At 48.9% G+C, this 12175-nt stretch overlaps 1 protein-coding gene across 7 annotated transcripts in view; it reads left to right on the forward strand.

The window, feature by feature from the left end:
• The window catches only part of LOC100625149 (guanylate cyclase soluble subunit beta-2), a 65774-nt gene extending 63079 nt beyond the window's left edge, over positions 1-2695 (forward strand). For all 7 annotated transcript variants that reach the window (XR_014819355.1, XM_084981607.1, XM_084981609.1 and 4 more), the window contains one exon: positions 2403-2695. Coding sequence is in view for 6 of the 7 variants with exons in the window: in XM_084981607.1 (XP_084837733.1) it covers positions 2403-2551 (149 nt within the window). In the remaining variant the exon portion in view is untranslated. The remainder of the gene's footprint in view (positions 1-2402) is intronic.
• Positions 2696-12175: the final 9480 nt, after the last annotated feature.

Genomic DNA, 12175 nt, shown 5'->3' on the forward strand with positions numbered 1-12175 from the left:
GCTCGGATCCCACGTTGCTGTGGCTCTGGCGTAGGCCGGTGATTACAGCTCCGATTAGACCCCTAGCCTGGGAACCTCCATATGCCATGGGAGCGGCCCAAGAAATAGCAAAAAGACCAAAAAAAAAAAAAAAAAAAAAAAAAGCGGTGGCCAGGTTAGAAGAGGAGCAACTGCTGTGGCTGCCAGAGATGTGAGTCAGCAGTGAAAAGCTAAGTCGAAAACTTGGAAATGAGAAGGAAGCATGCAAACGTGTTGCATAAATTTGAGACTAAGATTTATGACATTTTCTAGTGGGCTTTTTCTCCCCCCCAGGGCTGCACCCGAGGCCTATGAAGGTTCCCAGGCTACAGGTAGAATCAGAGCTGTTGCTACCAGCCTATGCCACAGCCATGCCAGATCCAAGCCGCGTCTGCGACCTGCAGCAGAGCTCACAGCAACACCGGATCCTTAACCTGCTGAGCAAGGCCAGGGATCGAACCCGCAACCTCATGGTTCCTCGTCAAACTCGTTTCTGCTGTGCCATGATGGGAACATATCTTTCCCAGTGTTGAGTTTACGTCCAAAAATTTGGTGTGAGAAGCTAGGGAAGAGAATAGATGATGTGTCTTAGTTACAAAGAAACCATGGTGCCGCCTTGAAGCGGGAGCACGTCAGAAGCAGAGCCTGACTGCTGACCAACCGTTCGCTTTTGCTCTTTTCCCGCCGCCCCCGGAGACTCCTTGTTCAGTTTTCATTTTTGTTAGGGTAACCCCGACTTTGGGGCCAAAGGTGCAGAGCAGATCAGTTCTGAGGTCACAGTACCACGTTGGGGAGACTCTCACAGGTGATGATGTTCCTATGAGTCGAGTAGGAGCCTGAAGGGCGTGTGGTCTCCTTAGTACCTTGTTCCATCTGGAGAAGCGGAGGCTCAGGGAAGTGGACGGGGGGAGGTCAGTCGTCTTTTCTGGGGCTGATGGGCAACCTGGAGGCAGCCAGCCATGTCTGTAATAGAAAAGTTACCCGCCTGTCTAACCAGTTCCTTTTTCCTTTATTTGCACTGATGCCAAAACCAAACTGAACTCAGATTTTTCAAACACACTGTCCTTATCGTTTACCCTGAATGTTGCCATTTTTGAAAAAATTCCTTTTCAACTTCTTATACGGTTTACATCTCAAAAACGATACTGCGGTAAACTCTTAATTCAAAGTGAAAGGGCTAAAGAGTATTTGGAATAGTCAAACTAGCAGAGAATTCACACACACACAAATCACAAAGCCACCCCATTTTGGAATACTTTCCCAAGAGCATAAAGCCGAGCGTGAGTCAGTCTTTACATGTGTGTGGGGATGGGACGTGCTCTAATGAGCCCGCCGTAGTTCATGATACCTCACTTGGCTGCTCTGGTTTAAAACCGTACCTTATAAAAAAGCCACAGTCGAGGGCTCTATGAACCTTGCTCCCTTGTCAGATGAGCCCGACACTCCATAGGCACCCTCACCCAGAGCTGCCCCAGGGACATGATTCTGCCAAACTCTCACCTGCTCCTGGGCCCCCCTCTTCCCCCAGTGTCACCACGCATGTTCACACCTGACCGGTCCATTAGCAAATTCAACGCGCCTCCGTCTGACGCTTGGTGCTGAAAATGACCCGTTGCTTTTAGGATCTTACAACAGAGGTCATCCCCAATCCAGGATCCAGAGGGCGTGAGGCCCTAACAAGCCCCTGCTCGTGAAGGAAGCCATTCACTCATTTCGGAACAGAAGCCTGAAGACAGTTTCCCCGACTTTCCCAAATGAAACCTCAGGGAGGGCAGGAGGAGCTGCGTCTGGCCTCCCCTTCGGTCTCCCTTCCTCTGAACCCTGCTCCCTCTCTTGTTGCCAAAGCTCACAGTCCCAGGACCAGCCTTTTCTGACGTCTCCACCACGGGCTCCTTCCCACACTTAGAAGAATTGGCATCTTTGTGCAGTTTTCTGCACTCAACTTTATAACTCAATCTTCATACCTAAGTTCTTCGTAATAATTTTGCATAACTATGTATACATTCTTTTTATATAATTTAGCATCTGACTTATAACCACCCTGGGAGGTAAAATCATTCCATCTTTTAGATGAAGGCAAACGAGGCCCAGAGAGGTTAGTCACGAGTGTTGGCAGCACTGGGTGTGACCCCTGTGTGCAGATGCTCAAACCAGAGTCACAGGGCTGCAGGTGCAAGTAAAGATTTGGGAGTGACAGCCCTGGACAGAAGTTGTGGCAGAGCAACAAGGCAGAGGTCGGAATGGCCCTTTCTGGCCTCAGCCGTGAGGATGTCCTGCTCAGGAGGTAGGAAAGCCAGCCCCTAGTGTCTCCACCGTCCCTTGGGGCAGGGCGCAGCCAGAACTCCTGACCTAACTGTGGTGCTCACGGCTCTGTCTTGTTTCAGCTTCTGACCAGTCAACCCCCAGAGAGAGTCCGGCAGCATCGGGACAGGACTCTGTGGAGGCGGCTAATGGACAGCGGTCTTCAGATGAGACAAAGACACAGCGCCTTCCCGGGGAGCCCCTGCCGTCCGGTTTCTGTGCTCTGTTGTAATGGGGGAAACAGACCCCTCGGGTCAGTTTTTCTCCCGTTCAGCTTACTGGTGGCCAAGAAAAGCAATTTCATTTCTCAGCTCGACTGAGACTGCATCTCTTCCTCGTGGTCCCCGTGAGAATAAAAGTCTAGAGTGAAATCCAACCCTAACAAGCTTGGAAATGTGCTTTTACATTCTCAGTTTGAGGCCAACCCTGGCACTGGGAGGCCTGTCTCATTCTGTCGGATGAGAGGTTCTGGCCGTGGGGCGTCCTTCTAACAGGAGTGGGCGGCCGCCCTGCCCATCACTGTGGGGCCGAGGAGCAGAAGCCCCAGCAGCCGACTTCAGAGGCCCCGCTGACCCCGGGCTGGTTGTGGGCAGCATCTAGTTCTAGAGTATGACAGAAGGGAGGAGGGGGAGCCCTGCAGTCTGTCACCCCACAGCTCAGCCAGGGGCGTGAGAGGAGGTCGATTGCATTCCTAGTCCTGGGAATTACCTGAGGCACCAGAACAAAGGCTGCCATCCCCAGAGGTTCCCCCCACCCCAGGAAAGGGCAGAAGAGGTGAAAGTCACAGGAGGAGCAGAGTCAGGAGAGGAGGCAAGAAGGCAAAGAGCCGCCAGGCCCCCAGGCCGCTGCCCTCAGAACTGGGAGGCTCCGCTGCTGCTGCTCGCTGTGGGCTTGGGGACACCGTGTGGGGTGGGGGTGCTGGATGTGCTCAGAGGCCCGAGGTGAGGACGAGGGAGGCAGAGAAGTGGCCTAAGGGCTATGGCTCTGTTTGGTGGAAAAAAAATAACTTCCTTAAATTCTTAAAGGCACATGTAATTGTGATTCACTGTGCAGTCAATTCCAGGAGCAGGAAGGGCAGGTGCCAAGAGTTGAATTCCTTGCTCCACCGTCCTTGCGAGATAGCACCTGTGTCTTGTGTCTAGACATAGGTGGTGTGGCCCAGAGCAAGCCAGGGGTAGACCGAACACAGACTCAAGAGGGGTGGGTTCTGGTCCAGACTCCACTGCTCGCTGTCTTGGCATCTCTACCTGTAAGATGTCAGTGACAGCGGCCCCACCTGCCTCACATGGTTTTATTTATTTTTGGCGGCAAGGATTCAGGGAACAGCGAGGACAAGGACGCCCGATTGGGCAGATCATCACAGGAACGACTATCATTTATCAATTATCTAAACGCTGGGCACTGGCCTCACGTGTGTGACGCCGCCTCTACTCCCAGCAACAGCCCTGGAAGACGACAGCTCTTCCAGCCCCTGACTGACAGATGAGGAAACAAACCTGGAGGTTCAGTTGCCCAAAGATCACACCAGTGGCTCTGGAGAAGAGCCTTAAGCAGGACACATACCGTTCAGTGTTAGGGCAACATCTGAAACAGCAGTTGCTTTATGTCTCTGCACCTCAATTTCCTCGTGTAACATGGGGATCAGAGGATCTGCCTCCTAGGGGATTATGGAGGATTATGTGTCCTGAGGATTATGCAGCTGACCTTGAGGCGCTCACCACTCAGCATTTACAGAGGAGTTTTTTCTTTTTTTTTTTTTTAAATAATCGTGACCTTCCTGGCCAAAGTGGGGCCAAGGAAAATTACCCAGTTCACGCTTCTTGTGATGGTCCCTGTGTGCTGTCTCCCCCCTACCCACAAATCTTGTAGCTCAGTTTTGAGGGCGAGAAGCCAACCCAGAACTGAACACTGTTCGGTGGTGGCACTGCCCGAGAGATGAAGGGCAGAATGTGGCTGGGTGCCATGGCTTTTTGTTTTTGGAAGGAGAAAAGCAGGAGCCAGCAGCCCTAGCTGGCACTTTGCTTTGCTTCTTTGGCCCCACCGGAATACGCCAGTTAGTGCCCAGCTCTGAGATCTCCAGCAACAGCGGAGCAGGTGCCCCAGCCCCTGGTTGACAACAGAGAGGGTTTCACTGCATGATCATCATGATCGCCTCTGCTTTTCCAGCTGGAACGGAAGGCCCACACCCTGCATTTTGGCGCCTCCCCCCCTCCCTCCCACCCCGGAGCCTGCTTTTTATTCTTTGGCGTAAACACTGGGGAGACCAATGTCAGGTGCCTGGGGAGACCTCGCCAGGCAGACAACGTGCTCCAAGAGCCCAGCATGCCCAAGGGACCATTCTCTCCTGGTCGCACCCTTCTGGGTTGGAGTTCCCAGGAGCCTCCGTGCCAAGCTGGGGTGTGTGGACACTTGCTCAGAGGGCATATTGGCTCATGGGGCCCTGAAGCCTGTGGGCCTCTGCCAGTGCTGGGCGCCGACACCAACATCTGGTGGCCTGCCCCATATCCATCAGCTGAGTGTCTTGCCATCACTCCCAGATTAGATTTTGTTTATGAGCAGCAACTCCTCAGCAGGGAGGGCGGGGTGCCTCCGGCCTGACCCCGCCTACACCTCCAACCTGTTAGGTCCAGGTAACCCTGCCCCATCCCCAGGGGGCACGGCAGACTGGGCTCAAGCAGATGGCTGCTCCGGCTCCGGACCTGGCCCAGAGGCCCAAGGATGATTACAGACTCGGTCTGGCCTCCAGCCCAGGAAGAGAGGTGGCGAGTTTCATTACTAAGAATTTGAACACACCGTCCTTCCAAGAGGGCAGAGCTAGCTTAATCCAGGGCTTCTGCAACCCCCTCCCAGTCTCTTATGCTCCCAGCTGCTGTAGAGAAGTCGGTGGCTGTAAGGGGGGACTGACAGGCGCCAGGCGTCCTGTCCCTGCCATCTGCCCCTCCCCCCCAGGCGTGGTTCCCTGCCTCGTGGGCATCCGAGCCTGGCTTTCCCGTCACCAGCCTGGCCAAGGGCGGTGTCTCGCCCGGCCAGCTTTTTCTTTAGGACAACGTGACTTCCCCGGCCCCTTCGCCCCTTCTTTTCCAGCTTCCCTGCAGCTTGAGCTGTGAGAGAGAGAAAGAGGCGAATCACGTGCCCGGCTGAGGCATGAGATCATTTTTCTCCCCCCTGAGCACACTCGCTGTCTGCCGGTCAGAGTGACTGGGAGAAAGCGGCAAAGCGCCGCTTCCACGGAGCCATCTGGCTCCACCAGACTCACGCTGATGCTAATCTGTTGCTTTCTTTTTCTTTATTCTGTTTTTTGTTCTCGAGGAACACTTCATCTGCAGCTGTAAACTCAGACCTGGTCCCTCTGAAGGCGAGCATTCATCTGGAGCACATTTATTATGGCACCAGGCCCCCCCTCGCCCCCGTCCCCTTGTAGGTGTCAGGACAGCATTGTGCTCATTGGTGGGTCTCTGTGGTTGTAACGTCAGGGCTGTACTTTCAAATGGAAATCAGGCAATTACGCTCCACATGGAGAAACCTGACAGAGGCAGAGGTTTGACACCACTGGCGGTGTCACAGGGACAAAGGCAGCCAGCGCTCCCAGGGGATGGTTAAATAAATAGAGTATGTTTCAAGAGCTCAGAGAAATCCAGGAATAATTAACTGCGTGATGAGAGTTCATAGATCCTGTGGCTGTTTAACTTCAAAATGTGATAATGATATGTCAACGAACTGCTTAACTCATCCTTGAAAAAGCAAAAAAGAGGCATCGGAAAACCCATCGGTGTGCAAAGAGGTGGGCGCCACTCTGCGCGTGCTTTCCCGTTTCCCACTGCAAAGCGTCTTTTTCAAACGCAGGGCATTTTCTCCTGTTTCGCTTCCCCCACACAGAGGGCTCCAGAAGAGGGGTGCCCACTGCGGAGCAGCTTCTGGTCCTTCTGTGTTGAACACAGAGGCGCTCAGCTGGCAACTCGGGTGGTGATATTACCGTGGCTGCCACTGGTCCAGTATCTATGTGCCAGGCGCCAGCCACAGGCTCTAGCCTCGTAAGTGCCGTGACTACCCACACTTTACAGATGCGAAAATGAGCACAGAGGTTAAGTGGAAAAACTGGGCTTCAGGTCTGGCCCCCACCCAACTCTGGGCTTAGTGCTCAGCCGCTAGGTTGTACCCTCCTACTGTTTCAACAGGGAGATACTCAAAGCACCCACGTCAGATGCATAGGGTTAGAGTCGACAGGAGAAACGTGAAATAAAGGCTTAGGACTGAATTCCGCCCCCCGCCCCGCCGCCAATACCCAGTTGTTTAATCAAATGGTTCATTTGGCGCCTGAAACATGCAAGGTTTACTTGATGTGTCCCAAACTGGATTGAAATCCATCTATACTACCAAAAAGCGCTCCCAAATCCTGGCCATTGCTCTTATCTCTCATGGAAGAAGACCCCAGAGCAGGCTTTGGTCCATAACTCTGGACGTCACTCCCTTGGACTAGACGAAAGCTGGTTCCACTTGGAAGTGAGAAAAAGAGAAGAGGTTTTTCTTAGAAAATTTCAGCAAATGATCATGGATCTATGTAGGCATCTCTAATGCGGTCTCAAAAACTGCTAATGTGTAGGGTCCCTGAGGCTCCCCCACTGCAGAGAATACCCCAACCAAAGCAGGGCCGAGGAAAACATCCACCAGCAGCTTGGTAAGCGGAGCCCCGTCCCATCACGACTCGTTTGATCTTATTCAAGGGCCGGAAACCTTCAGGAGAGTCAAAAGCTTTTAGAGCATCAGCTTTGTCTTATGTTAGGAAAAAAAAGTTTCTGCACATGGAAAAATTATTTGGACTTTTTCCCATCTCTATTGAACCCGTTCCGTTTCAAAGTGTTAAACTTGTATTGAAGCAAAGTGTTATTCATGTTTCTTCAATAAAAACCTGAGTTAAGGAGTTCCCGTCGTGGCACAGTGGTTAACGAATCCGACTGGGAACCATGAGGTTGTGGGTTCAATCCCTGGCCTTGCTCAGCGGGTTAAGGATCTGGCGTTGCCCTGAGCTGTGGTGTAGGTTGCAGACGCGGCTCAGATCCTGCATTGCTGTGGCTCTGGCATAGGCTGGGGGCTACAGCTCCGATTCGACCCCTAGCCTGGGAACCTCTGGCCCAAAGAGATAGCAAAAAGACAAACAAAAAACCCGAGTTAAAAAGTACTGAAAACCTAAGTGACAAGCACAAAGGAGACTTAAGAATGGACTACTCAACCCTATCCCACGCACGCAATGGGCCAGGCAGAGTCACCTGCCATCACAGCAAGGCCTCGTTCCGTAGAGGCTGAGCATTAATGACTCAGATGAAAAAAGTCAGTGGACAAAGTGGGAAAACCAATTAAAAATCAGGACTGTATAAAAAATTTTAGATCAAGAACTGAAAATGGAGGTTAATAGCCTGAAAATACAAGTCATAGCTAACGTGATGCAAGTGGCCAATGTCCATGGTCAGTTACTGGCCTACCATATCCATTCCACAAAATAAAGTTATGATTCCACAAAGTTTTAAATTAAGCATTTGGTCAAAAGAAAAGTCGGTTTGAGAAATTTCTAACACTTGCCTAGATTCAACAAATGTCATTTTGCAAAGTTCAAGATGCCCAAATTTGCAGAGATAATTCATTAAACCTGAGCTGTCAACTCATTTGACCGTGACCAGTAATGAACATCAGAAATACAGCCAGTAGTCAGTTTAACCTCCTCAAAACAGAATCACGCTTAGCAAACCACACAATCTTTGTTGCCATCAACTTACGATGGAAAAAAGATTTTAAAAACACCCTCTGATTAAAAAGGAATGGCTTCTACTTTCCCCCTCTTTTACCACATTTACTTGAAAATACTCTAATCTTAGGATCGTGACTTTTTTTGAAGTCAACGGTGATCGGCATACTCAATTGATTTTGACCCAATGCTTCCAGAAAGATATGTTTGGTATTTGACTATTAACCAGGCCCTCAGAGAGCAGATTGTGCCTGTGACTCTGACCCTAGCTCCCTAACGCCTAAGCGTTTAGGCCAAGTAAAGCAAGTTGCCGGCCAATGAGGTGTGGATACGTCAGCAGGGATGCCACAGGGCAGGAAAGGGCCCAAGAACCACTCCAATAAAGCACCAAACTTCTCTCCACTTGACCATGGGCAGCAGGAACTTTGAAAAGCCACCTCCTTTATTAAGAGGGGACAGTGGGCAGACATGAAAACCACGTGGGATTTCTCAGATTCCCATCGCCATACCCTTGAGAAAATCTTCAGACTGAGCCAGTCCTCAGATGGGTTGAGGTGAAAACACAGCTGAAAGCCGCTGACTTACATCAAAACCTTAATAATGGCCATCTTGGGGAACTAGAGTTTTGGGCGACTTTTCCTCCTTCATGTGGTTGGTTTTATCCTCATGATGCAGTGCATTTCCAGCAAGCTGTTTACACGACCGGGCACTGGAGCTGAGCCACCGGGTTTGGAGGCTGGCTCTGCAGCTCATTGGCGGGTACAAATCGTCGTCTATTTCTGACTCAATTTTCTGTCAAGGCCAAGCTCACAGTGCCTTCCTCAAAAAGCTACAATGATTAGTGAGATGACGTTCCCAAAGCAGGCAGTGCCTTGCCCATTAGCGGTGCCATCAGTGTTAACTGTTACAAAACCCTTATACCGCTGTATGGCTTCTTAGAGAAATAGGCAACAAGTGGAAACCCCATCTCACTGATGGGGCCAATACTACTTTCAGGTGCCACTAATCACCTGGAATAAAGCAAGAAGCATCTGAGATTCCTTCTCTACCGTGTGTCCCAGTGTTTATCACTCAGGGCAACCTCAATTTATCAGCCACTCTGTTCATTTTAAGCTACCAATGGCTTCACGAATGGCCTGCGACACTCCCAAATGTTTAACAATTCTATTCATGAGTCAGCACAATGCTGGCTAGCCTCTCTGAAATTTAACACTTTAAATTGCATTTCAAATAGCAGTTTGTGTTTGACAATGATGGGTGGGGACCAGAAGGGGTGTGTGGGGGGGTGAACCCTGTCCATAGCCTCAGGCCAGTGCTAACGAGTTAATTCGTAGGCTGTATTACCAGTGGGGGCCATCAGCTGTACATGGTTTTCTGGTTGGACTGGTTTTTTGGGGTTGATTTCTCTTATTGTGGAGGTAAAATCTAGAGATTCCTTGGAAACCCGTAGGGTTCTAACAAATAGGACTATTACTTCCCAAGCAGCTCCAGCACTGAGGAAAGGAGTGCGGTTGAGCAACCTCAGAACTGCTTTTTTTTAAAAGATTCAAGTATTTTTTCTTCAATTCACCTTAAAGATCAAAAAAGGTGTAAATTATGGTATGTCTGCACCTGTACACTCATCGCTTGTGTCATTTTTGCTTGTTTTATATTTAAAGTCAACACATGTTTCTATTTCCCCACTTCCTGTGTTACTCAGAAGATAAGCTTAGTGGAAACCAGTGTAAAGCCTTTTTAACCTAATAGAATTCGAGTTTCTCCCCATGTAATAGGGAGTATCCTCATTTTTCACAATTGCATGTTTACGTGGCACATTAAGAAAGGCCCAAATTCCATGCACTCCTCTGCCCATTTGAGAGGTGGATGGATTCTTCACCGTGTGGTGACCTTTGTGACTTGGTTTGGCCAACAGTACAGAGCAAGCGAGGCTTGGCTTCGCAGGGGTGAAGAAACGGTCTGTTCCCACCTCCTGCCAACCCCCCCCCCGGGGGGGGGGCAGGTGCTTGGAGGGAGGTCTGAGGTTCAGGAAGCCTCCGCTCTAGGAGGTAGCCCAAAGCAGTACATGTAGAGAGACCTTGCAGAGAGATTGTTAGGGGGTCCCCAGCTACTTCCATTCTAGCTCACACCCCAGACATAGCCAATGACGACAGTAGGGACTTCAGATGATTGGTATCAACTATTATCTGTTTCGCCCTGAGAATTCCTAAGCGCCCAGCTGAGCTCCATCACCCCATGGCATGGACCAGAGAGAGAGAGAGAATACAGTGTTTTAACCTCTGTATTTTGAGGTTGTTACATAGCAACTGATAACCGTAACACATTTTGCAGCTACACGATTTAGTTAGCCCCTTACAGGTCGTTGCGAACTTTGACTTCAAAAGATGTAATGAATAGTCTTGCCTATACATCGTTTTATGCAGTTGCAAGTAAAGTTCCCAGAGCTGAACATCGTCAAAGAAGTGAATTTGCCCTGATTCCCATTCATGTCAAGCATACGTTTCCTTGCCCGTTTTTCTATTCTTTTACGTATCAGTTTCTAGAAAGTCATTCTACGTCACAGGAGGCACAACTTTTTTCCCCCCACTTATCTTCGGATTTTGGTCTGTTGACTTTTGCTCTCAAGAATTAAGTCAAGTTTAACATTTAATCTTTGATTCACTTGTTCTGATGAATACAGTTACTAGTAACAAATTATCTTTGTAGCATGTAAGTGGAATTACACACAGGGATATTTCACTAGGGGAGATTTGACATCTTTATGAAGTTCAGTTTATGCAAGAAGATGGTATTACCTTTGCATTTAAGGCTTTCAAGTGTTTCAGAATCAATTTACATGTTGACTTGCAACATTGCTTAGATTCAGCCTTGGTTACTTCAGCATTTTTCATTGTTATGTTAAGTGTCAAAGAGCCTTCTCTTGCATTGTATTTAACGAGTTTAGATTCAGGAGAGTTCTTGAAAGTGATTGTTAAGCCTGAAATATTTTCGTGAGCTTTTTCAAATGATCCTTTTGGGTTATCCAAGCATACAAATTGTAACTTTGCAGTTTCTGCAACTCTCATTTCTGTTTATAGCATTTTAATCTTACTCCTGACTTTAGTAGGAATGCCATTGGTCTCTCTCCTTTAAAGGTAACGTTGGCTTTCAACTTGGTTTACGTGGGAGAACCACACATCTGTTCCTAGTCCACTGAATTGTTTACATCAATGTATTTTCAGTTTTAAGCATCTAAAGTACATATTTCTTTGATCATCAATACGGTGAACTCGCATATTAGACTTGCTATTGAACCTTTTGCACTGAATAAGCCCTGCTTTGTCACATTGTATTCTTTGAGTTGCTTGCATCTGAGATTTTGTTCCATATTTCTGCATCAGTATTTAAGTTGAACTGTACGATTGTTACCAGGTCTCTGTATGTTTTGCTCGCTTTTCATCTGTTTATTAGGCCTTCCCCATATCTACTTTGTTCGGCTGGCTTTTCTCACTTTGGTCACCCAAGTTCCTCACTTAAGTTTTGTTTCTTTTCCTGGTTCATCTTCGAGTTTCTTTCCTCCCACTTCTACCCTGGGCCTCCCCAGCTCACACGTAGTCTCTTTGTCTTATTACAGCTGCCAACCACTTACTGCATCTCTGCTTTGTAGAGGCAAGTAATTGACGTTTGTAGCAAACACTAAACTGCTTTCAGCTGCTTTCTGGCGACATGTTTATCTGCCATTTACCTTCCCTAATCTTTATTTCTCGAATCTTTGAAATAACTTCAGTTTTTGGCCTCTCAACCTTTTGAGGCAGGTGGATTTTTCTTGGACCACATGTCCGCAGGGCCACCTCCCAACCTAGTAGAGGTTCTCCTTATGAACTAGGGTCTTCAGATGGTTCTAGATATATTCTTGCCAGCCAGAAAAGAGAAGCAGCCTAAAGGGGTTTTTAAAGAGCATCTTTCCCCTGCTCCCGATAGGTAGCATGTTCCTTACAAGCGTGAACTTCTTAGAAAATCCTTTACTTTCTGCAGCTAAAGTACACCCAGAATTTTTTGCTGCCCCCACTAGTACGTTCCCCTCTGCGGTAAACGTGAGATCCAGACCCTCTTTCTCCCCTCGGCCGTCACAAATGCCCGAGT

The sequence above is a fragment of the Sus scrofa genome, chromosome 11 (genome assembly GCF_054392235.1).
Source record: "Sus scrofa isolate SSC_HxYL_T2T_F1_AM1 chromosome 11, Sscrofa_HxYL_maternal_Yorkshire_Landrace_v2.0, whole genome shotgun sequence".
Classification (NCBI taxonomy): domain Eukaryota; kingdom Metazoa; phylum Chordata; class Mammalia; order Artiodactyla; family Suidae; genus Sus; species Sus scrofa.